Raw genomic sequence first — 25,652 nt, 5'->3', positions numbered from 1 at the left:
ACTATGGTGATTTGAGTTTGTCTCACTCGTGAACCTTAGACTTGCACAGGCTCTTAGACAAAATCAGGGGAACGTCTCTCTCTCTCTCTCTGCTCTGGGATTTTCCTGTCACTTTCACTCTTTAATCCCCAGGGGATTCTTTTGCTGGTTAAAAAGATGTTTTTCTTTACCTCGAATTTTATTTAGCCACCTATGCCATGGCCATCACTGCACTGCTCCACAACGGAGGTCTACCCTTGAGGCATAAGTCACATGTTCAGGAAAGAGATCCCAGCAAGTGTCTCCTTATTTCCCACAATCTGAGAAACTCAGCCCTGCACAGCTGCTTCTCCATACTCTGATGCCTTAACATGATCCATCTGCTTTTGTTTAGTTTTAGCATCATCAAGTAGCTGTTTTTCATATTCTGTGCAGAGATTTTAGTTGAAGTTAGTGGGAAGGATGGGCAGTAGTTGTTAGCTCATGGTGACACAGTGGAACTGGAACTCTGTGCAACAACAACACAAGCTGGGAGTTTGACTCTGGAAAAGCTACTCAAATCTCTATGCCTCTGGATCCCTGCTTGTAAAATGGTAGTTGCAACAGTACCTACCTCATTTTTAATTTTTGGTGGTGTTTATTGAGGATAAAATGTGATTATGGGCATTGAGTACTAATAAGAAACAGTAAGTGCTCAATAAACATTAATGGTTACTACTATTCATATATTTTTCTATGAGACTGAACATTTTGGATTGAGATTACTGAAATAAAAAAATTAAGAACTAAAAAGTTAGAGGTTTGAAGGGTTGGCTACTTGGATGCTGACGCTTGAAGGAAAGGTTAAAAAGGAAGGAGGAGGGGCCAGTCCTGTGGCCAAGTGGTTAAGTTCAGCATGCTCCACTTTGGTGGCCCAAGTTTGGTTCCTGGGCAGGGACCTGCACCACTCACTGGCAGCCATGCTGTGGCAGTGACCCACATACAAAATAGAGGACGATTAGCACAGATGTTAGTTAAGGGCAAATCTTCCTCAGGGTCGGGGGGAAAGGATATTTAGAAGAGCAAAATATTCCATGCCAATTATGTAGCCATGGAATTACCCCCTCATCCTTGTCAACTGATACATATAGCAGTAATCAAAACAGAAAGTTGCAAGGACAGTTAAGGCAGCTTACAGGTATGCCTTTTATAAAATACATTAAACAAGAATGAAAACTACTTAATAAATAAGGAGAGACTTACCAATACAGAGCATTGCTGTCCAATGAAATGACCCAATTCTCCCTTCATGCCTTTTTATTAAATTATGGGGAAAAAATGAAACTATGATTCTTATTTATTTTCTAGTATTACTCCTCCTGTCATTTTCTCCCTTGCTAGGTGGCTGAATAAGAACATGCAACCTAGTGAAGATCTGGAGTCGATAACCGAGAGGCTGTCAGTGTTTGGACCAATTCAGTCAGTTACCCTTTGTGGCCGGCAAAGTGCTGTAGTGGTGTTTGAAGACACGATTTCAGCTTGTAATGCTGTGAATGCTTTGCAAAGCAGGATCCCAGGCACAATGTTTCAGTGCTCCTGGCAACAACGATTCATGTCAAAAGACGTAAGACTCCCTATTACCAAAAACCTATATAAATTCTTAAAGCTTGTTTTACATAATTTGTTTTTAATCAGGACTCTAGTGAAATATGATCATCACAGATGATATTTTAGCACTGACAAAAGGCATAGTAGAGTATATTTAGATCAAGTATTGGAAATCAGGAATAAGGGCACATCCCTTCCTTGGAGACGCTTTACTCTGCTGCAGGAGGCATCACAGCTTTGCTCTTTTGGATAAGAAGTTCATGACTGCGTTCACGGCTTCATCGGACAGCACTGTTCCCTGGAGGACACTGCTTTCTTCAACATTAACAGAATGTAGCTTTTCTTTCTCCCTATTTCTGATGACCTGTTTTGAAATTCTCAAGACCTGTCAAAACAAAACCAACAATAAGGTTAAGAGGTATTCTGACAGGAGTGGGTTGTTTTATAATTCTGATTCTCGTTTCTCTATTGTTCATTTACCCTTGTTACACCTTAAGATGTATGTGTGATATAAGACAGTAGTTCTCAAACTTTAATGTGCATACAAATAATCCCAGCACGTGTGGGAAGAGCTTGTGATCACACATTTCTAAAAGCTCCACATAGATACTAAAGCTTCTGGTTCCAGGACCATATTTTGAGCAGCGAGAATATAAAAGCAATCAGTCACTAGCTTCACATACAAAACCTCAAGTGCCATATGGTAGGAATCTCCAAAAAGTCAACCTCGCTGGTTCTCACTGGCTTCAAGAATAAAAGCGCTCAGCAAACACTGCCTACCACCCCCCTCAAAGTCATCCCCAGGAAGAACTGTCCCTCTGTCTTCATGTCACAGAAATGAAATGACTATTTGATAAGTTTTGTAAAAATCAGTATTTCTAATATTATTATGGTTATTTTTAATATCAAATTTAGATGTACTTAAAGTCAACCCAGATATGTCTTGGTTTTCTAATTGCTTATGCTCTTAAGGCAAATAAGTTATTTCCATGCCTCCTACAAGTAAAGAAAATGAATCCTAACATTTGAGGGGAGCTTTGCATATGCTTTCAGTCTGGTCCAAACTTCTTTCTGAAAAGTACGATCAGGAAAAACTTCAGTAACAAGTCCTTGAGCACATGCTTCTTCTGCTGTTAACTTCTTTCCAAAAATAAGCATCTCTGTTGCCTGAAATGAAAAGCACGATTAGGACATTACCTTAATTAAACAAGGCTCAGTTAAATTCAGAATTAACTAAATTTCAGTAGACATAGGGAAATTTACTTATGGCTTTTGAGTATTTCTCATGAAGGGAGAAATTAATGACTTCAATAGGCAATGGTGTGTGCTGAGACCATCTTAGGCTCCTAGCAGGTTTGGAGGCTTGTTGCCTCTGTGGGTGTCTGCGTTGGAGAGGCAAGAGTAGGGAGCCTGGGGCAGAAATGACCTGAAGCAGATGCTGATGCTATAGCCCCTGGCAGCTGTGATTTTCCATCTTATACACTATAAACAATTATAAAAGAAGAAACAAAAATCATCATCATAAGGAATGCCACTCCACTTTTAGAAACACTAGCCTTCAAAATCCGCTAGGCATTCTACCCAGTGGTCCAGCGCTGACAGTTTTCTTTACCTGCACGGGTACTCAGGTTAGTTCTACTTGACCAAAGGAAAGGGAAAAAGACTAACGTTCAGTTTCTAACAAAACCGAGGTCATTAGGTGGATATCCTTCTCTACATTTGCAATTTCTCGTCCAGAAAAGTAAAGACTATTTCAGAGCCAAATGCTCTAAGCCTTAGAGTTGGTTCTGCCCAAACTTTCAAAGTTAAATCTGTATAACAATTCAGGGTAGGTGACAGAATAGATATTTAAAATGTATATATTTTCAACAAAAACCTAATAGCAATGAAAATAGGCTCAATTCCCACTCTCCCCTTTCAGATCTCAAAGAGCATCTTCCCCCAGCCCCTGGCTCTCCAGTCTTGTCATGATCCCCTTGGAGTCATGCACACACAGCCTGGGCAACTAGGTTTCCATGAACACAGTGACAGATCCGAACAGCCACTTAACCACTCCGGGAGCCTTAATACGGCAGTCAGACAGGCTGGTGGAAAGGCTGTAGTGACTGGGAGTGGCTTCAGAAGTGGTAGACGTCCATGAGGCCTCACATCTACTGGTACTTCACATGACTCTGGAAGTCAAGATGTCCTCATATCACTTTCAAATGGATGCTGCTCATCCATAAGGAAATTAAGTGGACGAATGAGCTCAGCAGACTATGGAGGCTGGCACAGCCCTGGTCCTTCAACTGACTAACGCCACACAGCTGTAGCGGATGAGGCCCATGCTGCTCACAACGCAGCTGCCCTGGGCACAGCTTCAAGAGCAGCATCCCAGTTTCGGGAGTTGCAGAGAGTTTTTAATTCTCCCTCATACTAGACATTTCCCATAGCCCAGCTCCTCTATACTTCAAACGAAGCCTAGAGTTAGGGAGCAAATAATTCACTTCTCTCTCTTTTGTCTACATTATTGAAGGAAAGAAAACTAGTAGGGATTACTTTTGGAACAGAGATGACTTATGAAAATTTATTCTTAAGGCTTCCAAAGGTTACCTTGGTTGGGCCCATTATCTTCGGAAAAGTGTAAGAGGAGCATCCTTCTGGATGTAAGCCTAAGCGACTAAAAGGAGTATGAAATGTTGCCTATTTGGAGAAAAGAAAGGAGAGAAAAGAAAATCATCTTTTCACATGTGATTTTTAAAAATCACTATTTGTCTATATCTTCACAATACTTAATTGAACAATACTTTTTAAGAATCATGATTATTGTGGTATTATTATATATACACAAAATTCACTCTCTTAAAGTATGCAGTTTGATGAGTTTTAACATATGTATTCAGTTATGCAATCACCACCATAATCAAGATGGAGAATATTTCCATCACCCCAAAAAGTTCCCTTGTGTCCCTCTGCAGTCAGTCCCGTCCTCTCACCCGCAAGCAACCACTGATGTGCTTTCTGTCCCTATGGTTTTGCCTTTTCTAGAATGTCATATAAATGGAATCACACCTTCTGTAGTCTTTTGTCCTTTTGTAGGCTTCTCTCCTTAGTGTAAGGCTTCTGAGGCCCCAGGCTGCTGCATGCATTAGTAGTTTGTTCCTGGTTATTTCTGAGTAGTATTTCATTGTATGGATGTGTCACAATTTGTTCATGCACTCACCAGTTGATGTCATTGGTATTATTTCCAGTATTTTGGCTATCACAAGTAGGGCTGTTATGATAATTTGCGTATATGTCTCTGCAAGAACCTATGTTTTCAATTCTCTTGGGTAAACACCTAGGGGTGGAAGTGCTGAGTTGTGTGTAAATGTAACATTTAACTTTATAAGAAACTGCCAAACTATATTCCAAAGTGGGGTACCATTTAACATTCCCACCAGCCGTGTATGCATTCCAATTGCTCCACATCCTTGCTAAACCTTGTTATCATCAGTCTTTTTAATTTTAACCATTGTAGTAGGTGTGTAGTGGTGTCTCACTATGGTTTGAATTTACGTTTCCCTATTGATTAATAGGGTTGAGCATCTTTTCATGTACTTATTAGCCATTTGTATATCTTCTTTGGTGAAGCAACTGTTACAATACTTTATGCGCTATTTTTAAGTTACATTGGTTATACTTTTATTATGGAGTTGTAAGAGTTCTCTATATATTCTGGTTTCAGGTCATCTTCTTAATGGTGTCTTTCTCATACGTGTTTAAGAGCCATTTATACATATTATCTGTGGCCTATTTATTCCTCTCCATTGCTCATTTTTATGTTAAGGTGTTGATCTTATCACTTTATAGATGTAGTTTAAAAAATATGTTAGCGAGATTAACTTTATTATATTAGTTGAAAAATTGTTTCCTCAATCTGTCATTTGTCTTGATTTTGCCCCAGAGGTTAATTGGCTTTAAATACTAGAATCTACCTCAATATTAGTTATTTAGAATATAAAGTCATTTTCAGCTTTTTCTAGATTTAAGAAATATTTTTGTGTGCCTTGATGAATAAAAAGTCTTTATGAAAGGAAATTAATTTATAATTGACAATATGTAACTAATATGTATTCATTTCCGATAATCAGATATGGTGTTATTTTGCAATTAATATTGTTAAAAGATATAAATACATCATGTATGCAGCAAATAAATCAAAATAATAAAAATATAAAGTTATTAATGTCACCTATCTTCTTTTTTTCCCCCCAAAGAAAGCTTATTCAAGAAACCATACTAAGAAATCACAGCCTAAGGAACATAAGCAGGAAACTGGAAAAAAATGCCGACATTAGATATGGGGCCACAAGCAAGTACATACAAAGCCGACAATAAGCAGCATTTAACTTATTTATAAGCATTATTGTAAGTAGGCATTTAGCTTATTTCAGAAATAGAGCAGTAGATGCTCTGGCATCAGACTGCTTGGTGACTGCGAATTTCTTCACCCCTCTGTGCCACAGTGTCCTCATCGGTAAAATGGGGATGAGAGTGCTATCTCATAGGGCTGTCGTGTGCATTAAGTGAATATTCATACTGTGCATCAGTGGAGTGCCTGGGACACAGTGAGCGCTCAAATATTCATGATGCTTGTGATTTCCACCTTTTTATTAACTCACAGAGGAAATGTACCATTTGTTGACAGAGAAGCTAACAGGCATTAACTATCGTCCACAATAAAGAATAGTGCGGTTATATGGGTTAAATGTTAACCTACCTTTAATACGGTATTTATTCATGAAGCCAATAATGGTAAATCCTGTAAATGAATTCCTCTTCACATGTTCCTTCTTCTGCATCTTTCTCTGATTTTACATTGAACTTTGGTTTAATTCAGTTGGGTGAACTCCTATCAGTGGTCACTATTTGTCAACTATTTTCTTTGGGCCAATCTTTTAGCATTTAAACTATATATGTATATATATATATATATTTTTTTTTTCTCTCTGGTTTCAATTTTAACTCCAAATTGTAACATAAGATAGAAGTCCTAGAAATCTTTAAAAGGATGATGTATATGACAGGCATTTTGAATTCAGTGGGAGAACCAGGGCAAGGTTCAAATAAGATAATATTTACTCTCCAAGTACCGAAGAATGAGACCCCCAAGTTCAGTTTGGGAACTCCTACTCCTGTTCACACCAGGTCACTTAATCTGTCAGCTAACACACAGACTGTGACCAAAGACTACTGATTTCTCCCTTTGAGCAGAAATGTCCACCTATCAAGGTTAGTTGGCCTGACACCTAGAATCTCATTTGCTATTTTTATGGGAAAATTATTAATAAGAAATTCGATCTGACAACATTGCCAATCTGATCGAACGGAATCCAGAACTCTAATTTCTGGTCCTGTCTATCATTGGGGAAAATATCTCTAAACAAAATTAGGAATCTCTTCAGCAGTAAAAACTAAATGTTTCCCACAAGGCTGAAGATCAGCCAGTTTTATCACCACATAAGCAAGAGTCGCTCTAAGAATCTGATAAGCCTACAGGCGGGATGAGTTCGACAGCAGAAGTTCTGGGCTGAAAGTTCTAAGATGAATGTTCGTCACCCCTTTGTTTATAATGACAAAAACGGGAAACAGCCTAGGCTGCCTGCAGTTGGGCCTGGTGAAGTTAGGTAGGTTAAATAACCCAAATGCTAGCACTGGTTAGCTCTGAGTGTAGGAGAAGGAGTGATTTTTAACTTAATTTTTCTCTTTGTACTTTGTCATATTTTTCAAAATTTTATTTTCTACTATGACATATATTACTACTGAGTAAGAAGAGAAATTAAAATCTATTAATTCAGTGGTGAACACAAGGCTGAATTGTTTTTTGGGCAAGTAACTTCTCTGAGCTTCAGGTTTCTTACCGGAAAAGAGGCAGTGAGAGTAGATTATGCTCGAAAGTCCCTTCTCATTCTAAAATTCTAAATTCCAGAATTCATTTACTTGGAAAAAAGTATCAAATAGTCCACTTGCATAACCTGCAAAGTTATTTCTTTCTCCTTGATAACAGGCTTTCAAGGTCCTTCATATTTTAGAGTAATATGAAAATTGAATAACTATTGTGTAATTTGGTTAGAATCTAGAACCAAAGGAGTTGGGAACAATGTTCACTACACTACTGGTGTTTAGGAAAATGCAAGTTAATAATGAAGGAAAAAATAAAATGAGTCAAATTAGTTAGACTAATTCTTTGGGAAAAATTTAAATTTAGTCCATCCTACCATGAGCCATACCTAATCCATTTGCTACAGGCAACAGTAAAGGAGACGTCAAAGGATCTCATTTTCAATTGCATGACTTGATAAGTTTCTGGGAGCTCACTTACCCTGTCGGATGCATACACGATATCAAACAGCCCAAGAAGGGTGACGGCGATTCCCACAGCTGGACCATTCACCACTGCGATCAGAGGCTTAGGGAAATCTATAAAACAGCCTACGAATTCCCTACAGAAATGGAAATATAAAAGCAAGTTTAAATATTCCCAAGCAGCACTCCTGAAGTACAGGCAAGACAGTAAGAGTCTGAAACAAACTCTTCTGGGCGGGCGGGCCGTTTCCTCTACATGGAGCAGCCGTGCTCCCTGTCTCGCCACCTCCCTGGTCTCCCACGGAGGATGCATGCAGGACGCTCGCCGAACGGCACTTGATGGAAGCTCATAGAGTGAGTCCTGCAGTTCTGCCTTGGCTCAGATCTTGTATTCTAGGCAGTGAGGTCAGCGCTGTAAGCCAGCTGGACTTAGAGATCAGGATGGCTGACCGAGCACATGCTGCAGTGGTACAGCTCAGTGGGAAGCCGAGACTCAGCAGGGGTAAACGAGAGGGGAAGAGAGAGGCCTTCAGGACCTGGGCGTGGTCTGAGACTACTTCGTCTCCCTCCCCGGCAGCCGCGGAAGTCATGCCCTCTTCTGGCTGGACGGGAACGTGCTCAATTCCTCTGCCTCAATACCAGCGAATTTCACTTATAACTGTAGTTTGCTTTTACGCTTTCCAATCAAATCTTATGGAAAGCAGCAGGATGAACAGGTAACAGAAGTTAAAGGGATAGAATGAATGCCCCCGTATTGATAAGAGGCAGTTTGGAGAAATATGCTTGTTCAAAGTCACAATTAATTACACTGACCCAAATATTTATTTTACTTTTGCTCAACTAAATATCACTTTGATGAATAAGGATGAGCCCTCCGAGATCAGACAAATGTCACTCTTACCTCACTAAAATGAGACTATTTTTAGCTTTCTCCTGTATTTCGCCAGGGTGAGTATTAGTGAAGTTGGTCAGGTCATTCCCACTGGAGTAATAGTCACCATTTCCTGTAAATAAAATCAACAGACTTACCATCGACCCATCCTATAATTACCGAGTACCCACTATGTGCCAGGCTCTATGCACGTCCTGGAAACGCACGGGTGAACCAGCTATGGCTCTTGCCCGAACTTATGGTTTAAAACACACGAGGAAATGTAGGCAGCACAACTATGACAGAAAGGAGACGTGCAGGTGCTGATGTGCGAGTGCTAACGGCGTTTGCTCTAATCAGCGAGTTCAGGGAGGCACTTTCCTCAGGAAGGGACAACAGAACTGAGGCCTGAAGGACAGGCAAGGTTAGCTAGAAAAAGAGGGTTGGGAAGAATATTCAGGCAGAGGGAACAGCACGTGCAAAGTTCTCTGGAGGGGGGGTAACCCTGGTGTGTATGACGAGCTGAGCAGCGCCACTGTGCCAGAGTAGAAAAGCCTGGGAGAGGAAGCTGCTGCAGGACGAGCACAGGCAGGACAGACCACGGGTTTGTCTGTTAGGAAGTTTTGCCTTTATTCTAAAACCCACTGAAAGTGTTTTGTTTTAAATTAAATTATAATTTACATACAATAAAATGACCAGTTTTAACACTTGGTTCAATGATTTTTCATAACTGTAAATATTCATGTGATCACAATCCAAAACAAGATAAAGAACATTTCCATCATCCCAGAAAGTTCCCGATCCCCTTTTCGCCACCCTCCACACCCCACAAGATCACTTTCTGACTTCAATCACCAGAGATTAATTTTGTCTATTTTAGAGCTTTATCTAAATGGAATCATGCAATAATGTACTCTTTTGTCTGTCTTCTTTTGCTGAACTATGTTTCAAAGATTCACCATGTTCTTATATGTATCATTTATTTATTCCTTTTTATTTCTGAGTAGCATTCCATCATATGAATGGTCAATAACTCATTTATTCATCCGTCTATTAATGGACATTTGGACTTGTCCTGTTCTGGCTGTGACTCAAGCCACCATGCCTGTTCTTGCACAAGCGGTTTTAGGAACGAATGTTCAACGCATCTTGAGTAACTGGTGTGTCGTGGAGCTGATGTATGTTGAACTCCATAACACGTTGCCAAATGTTTCTCCAGAGTGTTCTCATATCAGAATTGTATGAGAGTTCCAGTTGTTCACATCATCACCAATACTTGGCAGCCTCTGTTTTTGGATTTTAGCCATCTTAGTGGGTGAAGTATCTCACTGTGGTTTTAATTTGCATTTCTTTGAAGACCATGACGGGGAGCACTTTTTTGTGTTTATTGGCAATTCACACATCTTCTTTTATGAAGTGTCCCAGTCTTTTATCTAGTTTTTTTTTTTTTTTTTTAAAGATTTTATTTTTTCCTTTTTCTCCCCAAAGCCCCCCTGGTACATAGTTGTGTATTCTTCGTTGTGGGTCCTTCTAGTTGTGGCATGTGGGACGCTGCCTCAGCGTGGTCTGATGAGCAGTGCCATGTCCGCGCCCAGGATTCGAACCGACGAAACACTGGGCCGCCTGCAGCGGAGTGCGTGAACTTAACCACTCGGCCACGGGGCCAGCCCCTCTTTTATCTAGTTTTTAAATGTGGGTGTTTATCTTATTAATTTGTAGGAGTTCTTTATATATTCTGGAATATTAGTCCGTAATCAGCCTTATGTAGGGCAAGTATTTTTTTCCCAGCCTGTGGCTTACATATTCATTTTCTTTTGGTAAAGCAGACATTTAAAATTTTCATGAAGTCTAAGTTGTAAATTGTTTCTTTTATGGTTAATGTTTTTTGTGTCCTGTCCAAGAAATCCCTGCCTACTCCAAGGTCACAAAGATATGCTATGGTATCTTCTAGAAGCTGTATCTTTCTGGGTTTAATGCTTAGATAACTTTTGAGTTAATTTTTGTGTGGTATAAGATGGGATTGAAGTTCCCCTATGGATATTCAGTTGCCCTGGCACTACTTGTTGAAACATTTTTCAACAGATTTCTCTACTGAATTATTTTGGTGCCACTGAAGAGTTTTCAATGGGGGAGAAATAAAATTTTTTTTGAAAAAAAATTATGTTGGATGTAGTGAGGAGACTGGACCGGGCATGGGAGAAAGGAGATGTGGACAGATTTGATAAGGGCTTATTTAAGTTCAGAAAAGAGTCCACAGTGGCTTGGACCAGTGCAGAGGAGACAGGAAAAAAAGGACTGATTTCAGAGATATTGATGGAGTGAAATGGGATTAGACTGCACATGGGAGGTAAGAGAGGGACAAGTGTCTATAATGAATATTAGGATTCTGATCTACATACCAGCGGATGGGGAGTCACCCACTGTGATTTGGAACACTGAAGAAGGTCCAGAGAGAGAGATGTGGAGGTGACACCCATGAGGAGGTGCCAAGTGGGTACACCAGTCTGGAACTCCCTGAAGCGTCCTGAAGATGCAAACGTGGGAATCACTGCCATGTGGACTTTTGCTGAGTGGCAGACATGGATGAGAGGGTCCGGGGAGAGCATAGGGTGAGAAGAGAGGAGTGCTTAGGACTACGCCTTCAGGAACTCTCCCATTCGATGGCCACAGAGAGGATGAATCTGCAAAGGGGATCAGAGCAGCCAGAGCCAGGAGGAAAACCAGGGGCAAGCTGTGCCCTGGAACCTAGAGATGTTTAAGAAGGAGGGAAAGTCAGGTGAGGCCTGAAAAATGCCTCTGGATTTAATGATATGAGGTCAGTGGGGGCCTGTGCAAAAAGGAGAAACCACACTGGAATGGCGTCCACGGCAAATTTCAAAGGAAAAATTCAAAGGACGTGTTTGTTTTGTAGTAGGCCTTTGGACAGTCATATTTAGGGTATTGAGAAACATGGAGGTATATTCTATTTCAGCAGTATTTTTACGCAACAGATTTGTTAATTTTTCCTATATTTTTACCAGGAGCAAACAGTGTCATAAATACTATTTTCAATAACTTTATGAGCTATGAAACTTTGTTTCTAAACAAATTCTTATGCAGGTCCTCAATATATATAAAACATATTAAGAGCTGAGCTGTCCTGTGAAAGATGGCTCAAAATAGAAGTGACGGGCAACAAAAACAGCCTGAGAGAGGGTGGGGAAAAAATGAAAGAAAACCATAACCATTAAAGAAATGATGCTGGGGCCGGCCCAGTGGTGTAGGGGTTAAGTTCACACACTCTCCTTCCATGGTACGGGATTTGCGGGTTTGGATCTTGGGCGTGACCTACACGCCACTCATCAAGCCATGCTGTGGTGGCATCTCACATACAAAAAATAGAGGAAGATGGGCACAAATGTTAGCTCAGAGACAATCTTCTTCACCAAAATAAAAAGAAAAAAGAGATGATGCCATTATAAGCAGTAAAAAGAAAAGACATTGCTAAAAACACAATCAGTAACCTAGAGTACAGGATTGAGACAACTGAGCAAAATAAATGAGTTATTAAACTCTATTAGAAAATAGAGTTAAGAATTCAGAGAAAATAATGGATAATAGTCCCAGCAGACCAGACATTTCTTTTCCATAACTAGAATTTCTTTGAAAGAGAACAGATCAATTGAAACAAAAATATTGAGAGGTATTATCAAAGAATACTTAAAATAAGGCCTTAATAATCAGTTTAAAGAGGATATGCATTTCCTAGGGAAAAGTGATAATGTGAAAGTAACCCTTGGTCTTCCAGGGAAAAAAATGATCTGATAAAGGTGCTGAAAACAAAAATAATGATAGTGAAACCGAAGACAGGGGAGTTCAAGTTTCCCTGGATTAGGGTGAAATTGTACTGGTATCTACAAGGTTCATGTGGGAAACAAAGTAATCAAGTTTCTGAGCTTGCCTTGCAGGAGAGCAGGAGGACCACTGAAGAGAGAGGGGCTTGCTGACAGCCCCTGACTAACCAAGCATCGCAGAGGGGCACGGAGAAGCTAAAATGACCGAGCATAAATTTTAGATGTCACAGACTAAAAGTCCACTGTATGCAATACAAAGACACCCCCCCACCCCTGGGAATTTGCACACGTGACCCATGAAGAAATCTGAAAGACAGTCAACGCCTGTGCAGAGGACTCTTAAAACTTTAGCCCTGAAGGCCACATGCTCCCCTCTCCCCTACCTAAAACTCCAAATAAAAACCCTTCCTTGTAGCTTTTCAGGGAGTTTGGGATTACAACGTTAGCTGCCCATTCTCCTTGCTCAGCACTTGGCAATAAAATCCCTACTTTCTTCCACTACACTCAGCGTCAGAGACTGGCTTGCTGCGCAAAGGTGAGTGAACTCACCTTAGGTTCGGTAACAGTAGCCTCAAACTTCTCCTGCAACATCCGACACTAGAAGATAATGGAGCTCCACTTAACAGACTACACACTTGGAAGAGAGATGTGAGGGGTGTCAGAAATTCATGCTAACCTCCTCACCTTTCACAAGGGAAACCCACAGACACTGTGCCAGGGAGTAATACAAGGTGGAGACATCAGTGTGCACCATATGAAGCTATAAAAGTAATTCCTAAAAGCAGTAAAAAAACTTCCAAAGTATGAGAAATAAAACACACAGAAACAAAACAAGGAAAATACAGTCTATGATGTAAAAATAATCAAAGGAAGCATTGTAAATAGAAAGCATGAAAGATGCCAAACTAAAACCTAGCCTATGCATCATATACATATAGCTAAGCAGGGAAACAGATCTTTACAAGAAAAACTCAGGCTGGAGCAAAGGGGGAAGATCCATATTTGTGCTGTATGAGACACAGCCAATAAAAAAATAATTTGATAAAGCAGGAAAAAAAAACCCCACAACTAGAAGGACCTGCAACTAAGATATACAACTGTGTACAGGTGGGGTTTGGGGAGATAAAGCAGAGAAAAAAAAAATAATAATAATTCAAAAGGCATAAAGCTAAAAGGATGGGTAAAGCTTTTCCAGACAAGTGCAAAGAGTACTGAAGCAGGTGTTATGGTATTAATATTTGATAAGGGTGATTTCAAGGCAAGAGCGTTAAATGAGACCAAGACGGCCATTTTGTAACAAAGGATAAAATACACAGTAAAGGCCTACCTACTCATAAATCTTCCAGTGCCAATAAGATCAACACGTGCTTTAAGGCAAAATTTTTTTTGACACTAAGGAGAAACTGACAGAAACACCATAGTAACAGATGCCTTTAATTTACTTTTTTTCAGTCCAAGACAGATTAATTAGAAAAAAAACCAGAATTTGACCAATTGAAATAACATAAATTAGAAAGGTAAGTCTAAGATATATTTTTAACTCTACACCTTAAAAATAAAGAATGAACTTACTTTTGAAGTGTTCCTGGATGATATAAAAAAAATTGGCCATTTTCCAATTCTTTATCCTCAAGGTAGGGATTTCAATATATAGCAATATACACAAAATTTTAATAGATTCTTAAAAAGTAAAATTAGTAAGACTGGTAACCTCTGATTATAATACAGTAAAGCTAGGAATTAATAACCGAAATGAAAAACCAAAGAAAAAACCTCTTTCTGGAAATTAAAGGAACTATTATTATTATTATATAACGCTTAGATGAAAGAGGAAATGGAAACCAAAAAGTGAAAAATACATGGAAAATAACTATAGTAAAAGCACCATTTATCAAAATTTAATCATTCAGTTTTTCTCACCTGTAAGATAGGAGTAATAGGGTCTAACTTCATGGGGTTGTTGTGTGAAAGTTTAGAAAAATTAACAATTATAAAAAGCTTTAAAAAGAATTAAAGTGCTTAGAACAGTGCTAGGCAAAGTATTTTACAAATGTCATCCACTATTATCATTATTATTAAACTCAGCAGTTTTACTTCTAGGAATGGACCCTGCAGATATATTTGCGTGTCAGCTGAAAGGCGTACATCTAAGGATACTCACTGCAGCATCCTTTTAACAGCAAAAGAGAGTGAGTACAACCTATGTGCTCATCAACAGCGGGATGACGAACTCAATCGTGGAATCAAAAAAATGTAATACTTTGTAGTCCTGAAGAGAACAACTTAGATGGAAACAATTTTTCAGGACATGTTGTTAAGGAAGGAAGGTGGGTATAACATGTGTGTATTATATGCTTCCTTTTCTGTTTTAAAGAAAGTAGAGGGAGACAAGCACACATGTGGGCAGTTACACAGACAGCTTCTGGATGGCATCAGTGAAAACGGAATTTGTCTAGGGAGCAGGACTGGGGTTCCAAGGAGAGTGAGATTCAGTTCTGTTATGCACCTTTTCAGATTCTTTGGATTTTTTTAAATTCATGTGCCTATATTATACTTTTAGTTAAAAAATAGTTAATAAAAAAACATAAAACATTCTTCTCCTGTACAAATTAAATCAATGCCACTTCTCGGCCACTGTTTTTGTTATCTCATTCTCCTAAATTACCTAGGTGTATACAGGAGATCCCAGGGCATCTTCAATTCCTCCCTCCCTCATGCCCACGAATCAGCCATAGACTTCTCTCTCTCCTCCACTGTCTTTTTTTACTAAAAGCTATCTGATACCTCTCTATATTATTTATGTTACAAATTTAATGAATATTAAAAGAAAATAAAATCACCCCTGCTTCTGCCATGCCAACACTCAGTAACAGCTGCCATCTCTCAAGTGCCTGCCGTGTGCCAGGCCCCCAACCTGCACTATCTCATGGCATCACTCGGCCACTCAACAGGGTTAGTAAAACACTGTCTTCTCCACGCAGGAAGCAGAGGTCGTCTACAAGTAGTAAGGAGTGAAGCCAGGATTTATACGCAAGTTGATCTGAGTCCTGAGCCTAAGTCGTAACCGCTATACAGAGTGCCTCTTCTGATTCCAATGATTTTCATTTGCCAGGTTCTCATTAGTCCAGGTCCATGGGCACCCAGAATATTTGCCAGTTAAAATGACAGTACTGATATAATTTTTAATAATTTTTTATTATAGCTTAAACATTTCCTATATTGTCTGTCTTCACAAGGATAATTTTTAATGCCTGTGAAATATATACTCTAGTGGATGTTCTCTAATTTTCTTTATTATTCTATTATGGCAACATATTTAGAATGTTTTAACATTTTTACAACTATATGAAATGCTGCAATAATTATCTTTATTGCATAAGACCTTTCCTTTTTCTTGCTTAATTTCTCTAAAATAAATTCCCATAAATGGGATTCCTGTGACAAAGGATGTGTACATTTTATATATTGCCAAAGGCCCTTTTCTTTAGCTATTTACACTTTTTATAGCCATTTACACTGCTGTCAGCAAGGTATCAGAAGCATTTATTCTACCATAACCTTGTCAAAACTGGGTATAATTAAAAATGTTACTAATTTAGATAAGAACAAGCTGGCATCTCATCATTTTGATTTGTATTTGTGATTATTAATGAGGTTGCATTTTCCTTGTTTGTTTAATACCGGGACTTTCTCATAGAAATTGTCTATTTGGTTTACTCACTGATTTATCTAGTAGGTCTTAATACTTTTGTTCCTAATTTGTGTCTGCTTTTTACAGGATAAAGATATCAATCCTGTTTCTATCATATTTTGTATATATTTAAGAATTAGAGTATCTCAGTACTGGAAAAGATCTTAGAACTTATTTACTCCATTTCTTATCTAGTAGGAAATCCCCCAAAATAGAAATTTAATTAAGAAATTCAACAAAATGTCTTACCTGTTAGAACAGTTATGGTTGAGTCATCCTGGCTTGCAGCTTTAAGTGCAAGTATGATTTCTTGATACATCTATGTAAAGAGGGAAGACAAGGAAAAGCAAACAACTCTGAAAATGGTAACCATCACCCAGTGGGTTCCCCAAATGAGCATCTGCAAGCCTGCTCTCTGCAAAGTGCCAAACATCTATGCTGGTTGTATTTATATAACCAAAAAGGTGGCCCTATGCACTGGAGAAGACTTCCAGTCCTTCAAGAATTATGTGGTGTGCATTATGTACCCAGTGCTACAGCAGATGCTGGAGGATATATATATTCACGTTTTCCAAGTGAACAAACTGGACAAGACCCTTGAGCTTTTGGAATTAAGAGAGGGGGTTAGCTCTAAAGTGGGTGGAAAGCACAAAGCAGAAGGCAGCTCGGAGGAGGTACTGATGCTTCTCTAGGGCGGGTAGGATGGGAGGTGGCCAGAGAAAGCTTTCCATCAAGAAAGAAAGCAGCATTTCGGTTGGGACCTCAAGAAAGAGCACAAGTGTCACAGGCAGTCTGGGAAGTGTGAGTGTTAAAAGGCTGGGATTTCCAAGAGGGCAATGGGCCTCATATTGGAAATCAGCAACATCTCTAAAAATCTTGGACATGTAGCTGTTATAGCTTTTAATGCATTTAAAACAGGTACACTTCCTACCTTAGATGCGACTCCAATATGGGAGAGAATGATGCAGAGGGCTGATATTTACAGACACAGAGACACTGAAAAAATAAATCAATGGACTCTACATAATATATAATATATGAATAAGATGAAATCGTTTCCACTGAGGGAGGGACAAAGGAAGTAATTCATTATTATTACCGTTATGATGACATAGCATGACAGGGTAATGGCAAGAGCCAGGGTTAGGAGACGGACAATCAGAATTTCGACTTAGGTTTTCCTGCTTATTAGTTATGTGAATTTGAGCAAGTTACTACTTAGCCTATTTTACTGTTAAATAATAATAACGTAGGCTTTTTGTGGAATTAAATCTCTGCATGGCAAGTGCTGACACACATTAGGCACTCTAAGGAGTGGTGACTATTTTTTTTACCATGATTACATAGAAATGAGTCGGGGAAAAGGAAATAAAGTTTTGAGAATCAAATGCTTCATTAATTGAATGTCACAGCTTCTATGGACTTCTTATCTAAGACTATTATAAGTTAGCATATTCCTTCTACTAAATGCAGATGATAAACCCAATGGAAGGGGTTAGAGACCTCTCGAATTTTACTCCTCGTTCAGCAGCAAGCATCCAATTAATTCCCTATAATTTTCAAGGGGAAAGGGCTGAAAGGGTTATTTTTTAATTGTGATTTTTTAATTGAAGTATAATCGACATATAACATTATATTAGTTTCAGGCACTCAATGATTCGATATTTGTATATATTGCAAAATGATCACGACAATAAGTCTAGTTAACATCCATCATGGTACATAGTTACAAAAATTTTTTTCTTGTGATGAGAACTTCTAAGATCTACTCTCTTAGCAACTTTTGAATATGCAGTACAGTATTATTAACTATTGCCACCATGCTGTATATTGCATCCCCACTACTTACTTATTTTATACCTGGAAGTTTGTACATTTTGATCCTCTTCACCCATTTTGCCCACCCCCCGCCCCCCTCACCTCTGGCAACCACCAATCTGTTCTCTGTATGTATGAGCTTGGTTTTGTTTTGTTTTAGATTCCACATAAAAAGGAGATCATAAGGTATTTGTCTTTCTCTGTGTGACTTATTTCACTTGGCACAAAGCCCTCAGGATCTATCCATATTGTCACAAAGGGCAAGATTTCCTTCTTTTTATGGCTGAGTAGTACTCCATTGTGTGTGTGCACCTATACACCACGTTTTTTTAATCCATCCATCGATGGACACTTAGGTGGCTGAAGTGGTTATTTTTATTTTCATCCCAGTTCAGTGACAGATTGAACTAGCAGACTAGTTGCCTCTGCAAAACAGCTCATTTCAAGCAGAGCTGGGTCATGATCTATTTAAGATAAAGTCCTTATCCTTCCTCCCTCTACTCGTACAAAATAAAGCTCCACGCAAGCAGAGTAGTGCTCACTCTCAAGTCTAAGGGACATGAAGATACTTCCAGGGACAGTCAATACCAACCTTAGAGAACCTCTACCCAGATTCTCTTTTATCAATGTATGTTTCATTTGTGTTCATTTCTTTGTGCTTCCATCATTAGGAAAGTTGCAGTGCCTTTTGGGCATGTAGGACCCACCTGAAGCTCACAAATTCTAAATAATGAATACAAGTTTTGTATGAAGAAGTATCCACAATTACTGATCTTCCTGCACAAATCAAACGAGATATCAGAAAAATAGGAATGATGTGGAAACACTATAGCTTTTGAGAGAAAGAAAAGAAAAGCAGGACAAACCTCCAGGGTAGCTAATGTTACCTGAAGGTTGACTGCATTCTTTTTGGTGGGCCGGTTCAACATGATCTTTGTGATGCCGTCTTCAGAGGTCACCACCAGGGTTTCATACCTCGGTTGTTCCCTGTCTGCTCCAGGCTTCCCTTGGCTAGAGGACTCAGATGAAGAACACAAACTGGACACTAAATCCACATAATTCTGCCTGGCAGTTTCCTGAAGAGAAGATGACAAATCGCTTCAGCCAATGGTCAACGGACAAGTATCTTAAGAAACCTCCTATGCTAATAAATAGCACCTTGCAATGAAGAGAGAACAGAGGTGCTGATTCAGCAGAGGCACCTCAAGATCCCGAAGGCTCCAGTTATCATCACTTGATAACGAGAAGCACCCAACGTCCTTTACGAGTACAGCCAGTAAAACAAACTCAAAGTAACAAGTAAATTTACCTTGGGCAGGTTGCCAAGAGTATTCCATGCTTCCCATTTGGCCTTCCTGATCAAGTCATAGATGCCTGGTTTGGGCATGTTACAAAGTCCTTCAGTGGCCTGTGAAAAGGAGAGGGGCAATTACCGGTCAATGCGAACTGGAGCCTTACCCATCTAAGATCCATAAGACGCGCAGGGGAAGCATGAACGCGCCTTCCCCTCCCAAACACTGTCACAAGGCACGGACCTTGGTCTGAGCTTTCCCCTTGCCCTCTCTTTCATGCTGTTGCTAAATATGCAGAAACAACAGGAGAAAGACTGGAGAAACAAAATATGCTATCAGCTGTCGATCCCTAAAATAAGTTATAACTGCCTGCATATGACAATAATGCAAGATATGGGTTTTGGGAAAGCACTTTTTAAAAAATTCTAATAGCTCATTAGTTTTATATTGATGATCACATTTTTCACACACAATCAAAATATTCAAGCCAACAATCATCACAGGTAACTAGGCAACAAACATTTGGGACCCAAAGCATATTCTGAAAGCCACTCAGAGCTGCAAACACCCACCACTACTTCAATGGCCGATTTCTGGTAACTGAGCACAGAGCTGTGGCTGGGGAGCAGGGCGGGGCTGTCAGGGCCGCTGGCCCTTAGGGGACTTGACTGAGGGACCCGCAAATAGAAAGCAAAGTGCGACTAAAGTTTACTTGTTTGAGGGTAGGTGGAGTGAGTGTTTTGAGATGAATAAAATATCCCACTCAGTTACTGTTTAGAAATGGCAATTTAAAACTCCACTTAATAACCACACTGCAAATTTTTTAATTTTGTAATATAATTAGCCACCTCTGAAAAACAAAGGCAGTAAAGGAAGCTGAGACTTTCCAAAGACAAAGAGACAAGAGTCACCTGCAGGAGCTAGCCCCTGAGAAAACAGAGGCAGCACAAGCCACGAGACTCGCCCACGTCTGATGCCACATGGCAGGCCAAGGGTTTCTGAGACCACCCTCGGGTTCATCATCTGCTCGAGTGACTCACAGAAAGCTGTTTTACTCACAATTATGGTTTGTTATGGGGAAAAGATACAGATTAACATCAGCAAAGGAGGAGATGCATACGGGAGTCCGAGGAAGTAAGCCCCTCCACACTCAGAGTCAGGACAGAGGATGTCTCAGGATGAAGGTGTGGCAACGCACACGGAGTACTGCCCCCCAGGGAAGCCCATGCAAGCCTCAGCATTCAGAGTTTTCACTGGAGCTTCATCACTCAGGCATGCCTGACTGGGTAACCCCAAGCCCCACCCTAAACCACACTGTTGCCCCCTGGTGCAGGCAGCCCCACCCTAAATCACACTGTTGCCCCCTGGTGCGGGCAGGCCCACCCTAAATCACACTGTTGCCCCCTGGTGCGGGCAGGCCCACCCTAAATCACACTGTTAGACGGTCCAGGCAAACACACACACTCCCACCAGGCGTGGTGTCTCAAGGGCTCAGAGAGCACCTCCCAGAAGCCAAAGGGCAAAGGCCAGACCTCTTCTTGGGCAAAGTTAAATTCTTTACACACCCTTATAAAAGTAAAAGAGGTTCATACCAATAGGCAGAGAAAAACAGGTAAATACACAGGAGCCGAGAGGGGCTGACTTCCCAGGGTAGTCTTTAGACATTACAACTTAAAAACTTAAGTTTTAGAACTTTGTTATAAAATTCTACAAAAGTAGAATATGATAATGAATTCCCAATACTCATCACCAACTTCGACTACTATCATTTTTTGCCATACTTGCTTCATCCATTCTTCTTTCTTTTTTTGCTTAATTATTTTAGTCATCCCCAACACCACACTATTGCACCCCTGCATACTTAGTATGCCTTCCTAAAATGTCAACATTTTCTTATATAACCATGATGCCCTTTACAGTAATTCCTAGGTATTATCTAACACTCAGTCCATCTTCAAATTTCCCCAATTGTCTCAAAATACCTTTTTCAGTTGATTTATTCCAATCAGCAACCAAATAAGGTCTACACATTTGGTTGTTTCAAAAATCTTTTAAGTCTGTTTTACTCTGGAATGATCCTGAGGGGTTACTTTTTGCCTTAATAGTATTTCAAAGTCTAATATACAAAACTCTCATGTATACACTCTTTAGAGGAAAGGGAACAATACAAACCCTAAAAATATTAAAGCTGCATTTTAGTAAAACACGGAGCAAAGCTATGTGAGGAGTCATCAGCCTCAAATGTCTCTAAATTATATCAGACCTTAGACATTTACCTGCTTATATAGCGCATACAGTTTCAGCTTCACTTCATTTCCTGGATCCTTCTTCAAGAGTTTCATCTGATTCACTGCATTTTCCAAGTCCTTCTGACTGGCTCTCATTGCTGTTCCACCCACGTGCAGCTTAAGTGCTGGGAAACGAGCGTCCTGCACAGGACTGGAAACAGGGAGACTGGTTTCTAATTGTTCCCAGCCCCTACCTTCAAAATGCTATGTTGCTCTATAAATATTTTCCCTATACTTACCCCAGCAAGCTGGCTGCTGATGGTTAGTGGTTTCCCGAATGATCCCTAGATAAGAAACCAATACGGAACCTAACTGTAGTAATTTTTAAATAAAGAAAAAGAAAGCTGCAACCCAGCACGGTTGGGTTGTAAGTCGAATTACATATAGATAAAAGCAGCCAGTACTGGAATGTCCACATAAATTTTGGCTCACTCAAAAAGTAGACGAAGTGTGTGCAACAGAGACGTGAGCAGGAGACTGAGAGCACAGGGTAAACTGCACAGAAAGAAGCTAGTCATGATCCAAACTCCAGAAACAGCTTCTGCGTTTACTGATTAACAAAGTATAAACTATTATCAGGTCAATGTTTTTCTCTCTGCTCAGAAAGACATGTGTCCCAACATATACACAGGTGGAAGGAGGGGAGACGGGTGAAGATATTAGAAGTGTTCAAAAGGACAGAGGAGTAGTTGCTGGCATTCCACACAAGGACCTTAGCAAGGTGGGGGACCTACCTGGGGGAAATCGACCTGCTGTGGACGCTAGTCTGTGATGCCAGCTGAGCAGACATACCCAATCCTCACCCCACAATGTTTAACCAGCCAGGAAGAGAGCAGAAACAGCAAGCACGCCCAGGTAAGTCAGTTTTTAAGCACACACAGTAAGCAGAAGGGAGGGGAAAACTTCAAATCATAGTGCTGAGCTCACAAGCAAAACCTGAATTTTCACAGTGATGTCTCAATAATAAAGCTAATGACATTGTGGGGCCCAGGGCAGGCCACCCCAAAACATCCCACAACGACATATTGATTATTTGGAATTAAAGTTACTTGAGAAGCAAAAAGGGCATTCTGACCCTCTTGTCTCTGTTCCACCTGAAAGCAGGAAATGAATCTCCCACCAAGAGGGGTTCTCCCTGCCTCAACACAGAGCTGGGGACTCAGGGCAGAGAGGCTGTGTGAACAAACCTTGCTCGCTCACCCTCTCAGACCTAAACTCTGTCTAAATTCCTCACTAATTACCTACCCTACACCTAAGTTGGTCTTGACAATTCCTCACAACATTATTTCTTTGTGTAAAAAGATACACAGACTGTCTGCTTCGTTCACTCTCTGAGTATCGTTTTCATGATTCTCTTGTGGGCATATAATTAAATTGGGTTTTTTCCCGTTAATTGGGTTTTGTGTATTAGTCCAGCCAGAAGAACACAAGAAGAGTGGAAGGGGATTTCCCCCACCCCAACAGCATCAAAGATGATTAAAATGACACAGGTAGAGGTCAGCCTAACAAATGTATCACCTTTTCTGCAATTATGTAACTTTCAAAGAGTACAATGGACTCTAGGTTCAAACCTTGAAATATTAGTGTGTAATTCAATAAAATCAGCTTTCAATAAGCTTAATATTAGGTAATTGAATTAGGTTTTTTTCCCCCCAAAAGGGAAAAACTCTGCATCCTACATGAATTTGACACCTGGCAAGTTCCAAGTAGAAAACCGAAAGGAAAATTAACATCCATTGAAAGCCTAAATGCAAATGTGCAAGTTCTCACAAAATGTGGTGCAAACTTATTTATTTCAAAATAAAGTGAGTTAAATACAAAACACAACCATTTAATATATAAAATAGGGAACATTGCTCGTAAGTCCACCACCTCAAGGCAACTGATGTGGATTAAGGCTGCCCCAGCTAGAGAAGCCCAAGGTGACCTGGCCTACATGCCAAACTATATGACCCAGTGGACTTTTTTTATGGTATGAATTAGGGCTGCCCCAGGGAGAGAAGCCCAGGGCATACTCACCTACATGCCGATCTATATGGCCAGATTCGTATCTAAAGTTATATGACCGCACAATAACCAGACCCCATCTGCACTGAAATCATTTAATGACTTTTCACATCATCTTTTCTGTTTTCCAGTAAAAATAAGTCACGTACCCATGCCTTATAAAATTAGCCCTAACCCTCAATTCAGGGCAGCAGCAGGAGCTCTGACTGCCCATGGGTCCTGTCCCCATGCAGCAGCAGCAGCAGCTCTTCACTGCCCATGGGTCCTGTCCCCATGCAGCAGCAGCAGCTCTGACTGCCCATGGGTCCTGTCCCCATGCAGCAGCAGCAGCTCTGACTGCCCATGGGTCCTGTCCCCATGCAGCAGCAGAAGCTCTGACTGCCCGTGGGTCCTGTCGCCATGCAGCAGCAGCAGAAGCTCTGAATAAAAAGAGCACTACTGCCAGATCTAGAGAGTCCAAGAAACCTTTCTTTCAACTCCTTGGCTCACCGACCCCGCATCAGCAGCCACCAAGTTCCAGGGCTTTCTTGTTCCCTATGCATAGATTCGATTTTGGTTTCTGATGAGGATTTTTAGGCTGCTTAATTTTAAAACGGTTTATGATGAGGATTTTTAGGCTGATTACTTTTTAAACTACAGATAAGAAGCAGGCTCCAAGGAGTGGAATTTGCTTGCCCTTTGATCAGAGACAGTTGCATTTGTGAACAAATCTCCATGCCTCCCTCTCTGCGCCAGGAGGAAGGGGGGATGGCCTTATTTCTGGAAGCTCTTAATGGGGAAGGCAAGAACTTAAGTTGTTTACTGTCTGGCAACCTCATGTAACTGACCTCCCCACCCCAAAATCCTCTTTTGTCTTTAGTTGAAGATAATATTTGAGCGGTGACTTCTGCCATTTACTCAATCCGGTTTGATTCTTATCTAATAGTCGTGGGACCGCCCAATGGCCGGACCCTACCGGCACTGGTACCATTTTAACTTTTTTTTCTTTGTCTTGTAAAGAGATGACTCACATACCCATGCCTTAAATCTAGCCCTAACCCTCAACTCGGGGCAGCAGCAGGAGCTCTGACTGCCCGTGGGTCTTGTCCCCACGCACCAGCTCTGCCTGCCCGTGGCTCCTGTCCCCATGCCAGCGGGGGCAGCAGCAGCGGCTCTGCCTGCCCATGGGCCCTGTCCCCATGCCAGCGGGGGCAGCACAAGCGGCAGCAGAAGCTCTGACTGCCCATGGGTCCTGTCCCCATGCTATTCTATACTATTCTCTAAATAAGAGCACTACTGCCAGATCTTGAGAGTCTAAGAAATCTTTCTTTCGACTCCTCGGCTCACCGACCCCGCATCAGTTTCTACGTAGTTTCTGTATCCTGCCATTTAACATTACAGCAGAAGTATTCTCCAAAAAGCAAATCGTTTAACCCAACACTGACGACAATGACTTGCATTTTCACAGCGTTCAGCAAATAACCAAAGCGTGCCTGGATTCCACCTGCTTTCAGCAAACCGCGTTCCCACCCAGCAGCAGGCTCGGCGGGCGGCGTGCAGGGCGGCCGAGGGGACGCACACCCGGCGGGCGGGAGGCGGCTCAGACCTCCCGACGCGTCCTTCCCGCCCCTTCCGGGCCCCACCGTGGAGCGGGGTGCGCGTCGAGGACGGTCGATGTCACGCTCTCCCTGGAAACCGTTAACAGCCTAACCCTGTTGCTACCGAGACAGGACAACAGAGAAGGCGACGACTCCTGCAAGGACGGCAGCGTCCCACGGGCGACCTCGGGCCCCGGGCTCGGCGCTTACCTCCTGACAGCGCTCGCAGCCCAGCGCCGCGCCAGCCTCACGGGCGCCCCAGCCATATTGCCCCGGCGCGGACGTGGGCGGACTGGGCACGGGACCGGGGAGGCGGGGCGTTGGGAGGAGCGACGCCGGGCACCGGAAACCTAGGACTCCGCGGCGCCGCGCCGCCCCTCGG

The 25,652-nt window shown here is 41.1% G+C and overlaps 1 protein-coding gene across 3 annotated transcripts; it reads right to left on the bottom strand.

Annotated features, from left to right (window-relative positions):
* Positions 1 to 1,625: 1,625 nt before the first annotated feature.
* ECI2 (enoyl-CoA delta isomerase 2) lies at positions 1,626 to 25,618 on the bottom strand. 3 transcript variants are annotated; one of them, XM_046639828.1, is made up of 11 exons: positions 25,481 to 25,573; positions 21,926 to 21,970; positions 21,675 to 21,837; positions 19,416 to 19,514; positions 18,994 to 19,182; positions 16,538 to 16,607; positions 8,795 to 8,897; positions 7,910 to 8,030; positions 4,159 to 4,248; positions 2,590 to 2,733; positions 1,626 to 1,951 (listed from the first exon to the last, which is right to left on the bottom strand). In XM_046639828.1, the coding sequence occupies exons 3-11, from the start codon at positions 21,780 to 21,782 to the stop codon at positions 1,796 to 1,798; spliced, it is 1,080 nt and encodes a 359-aa protein (XP_046495784.1). In that variant the 5' UTR covers positions 21,783 to 21,837; positions 21,926 to 21,970; positions 25,481 to 25,573; the 3' UTR covers positions 1,626 to 1,795. The 3 variants fall into 3 exon arrangements, with proteins under 3 accessions (XP_046495784.1, XP_046495785.1, XP_046495783.1); XM_046639829.1 differs by lacking the exon at positions 25,481 to 25,573 and adding an exon at positions 25,131 to 25,231; XM_046639827.1 differs by lacking the exon at positions 21,926 to 21,970 and having other exon boundaries at positions 25,481 to 25,618.
* Between the last annotated feature and the right edge of the window lie 34 nt (positions 25,619 to 25,652).

This window comes from Equus quagga, chromosome 15 (genome assembly GCF_021613505.1).
Source record: "Equus quagga isolate Etosha38 chromosome 15, UCLA_HA_Equagga_1.0, whole genome shotgun sequence".
Classification (NCBI taxonomy): Eukaryota; Metazoa; Chordata; class Mammalia; order Perissodactyla; family Equidae; genus Equus; species Equus quagga.
Note: the sequence above shows the minus strand (reverse complement) of the source record. Positions and strands in the feature narration are given on the sequence as shown.

Coding starts and splice junctions, on each gene's coding strand:
- ECI2 (XM_046639827.1), bottom strand. CDS start 25,536: ATGGCTGGGGCGCCCGTGAGGCTGGCGCGGCGCTGGGCTGCGAGCGCT. Junction 4,249..7,909: donor TCGTGTATGCATCCGACAGG/GTAAGTGAGCTC, acceptor TTCTCCAAATAG/GCAACATTTCATACTCCTTT. Junction 2,734..4,158: donor AGATAATGGGCCCAACCAAG/GTAACCTTTGGA, acceptor TTTTCATTTCAG/GCAACAGAGATGCTTATTTT.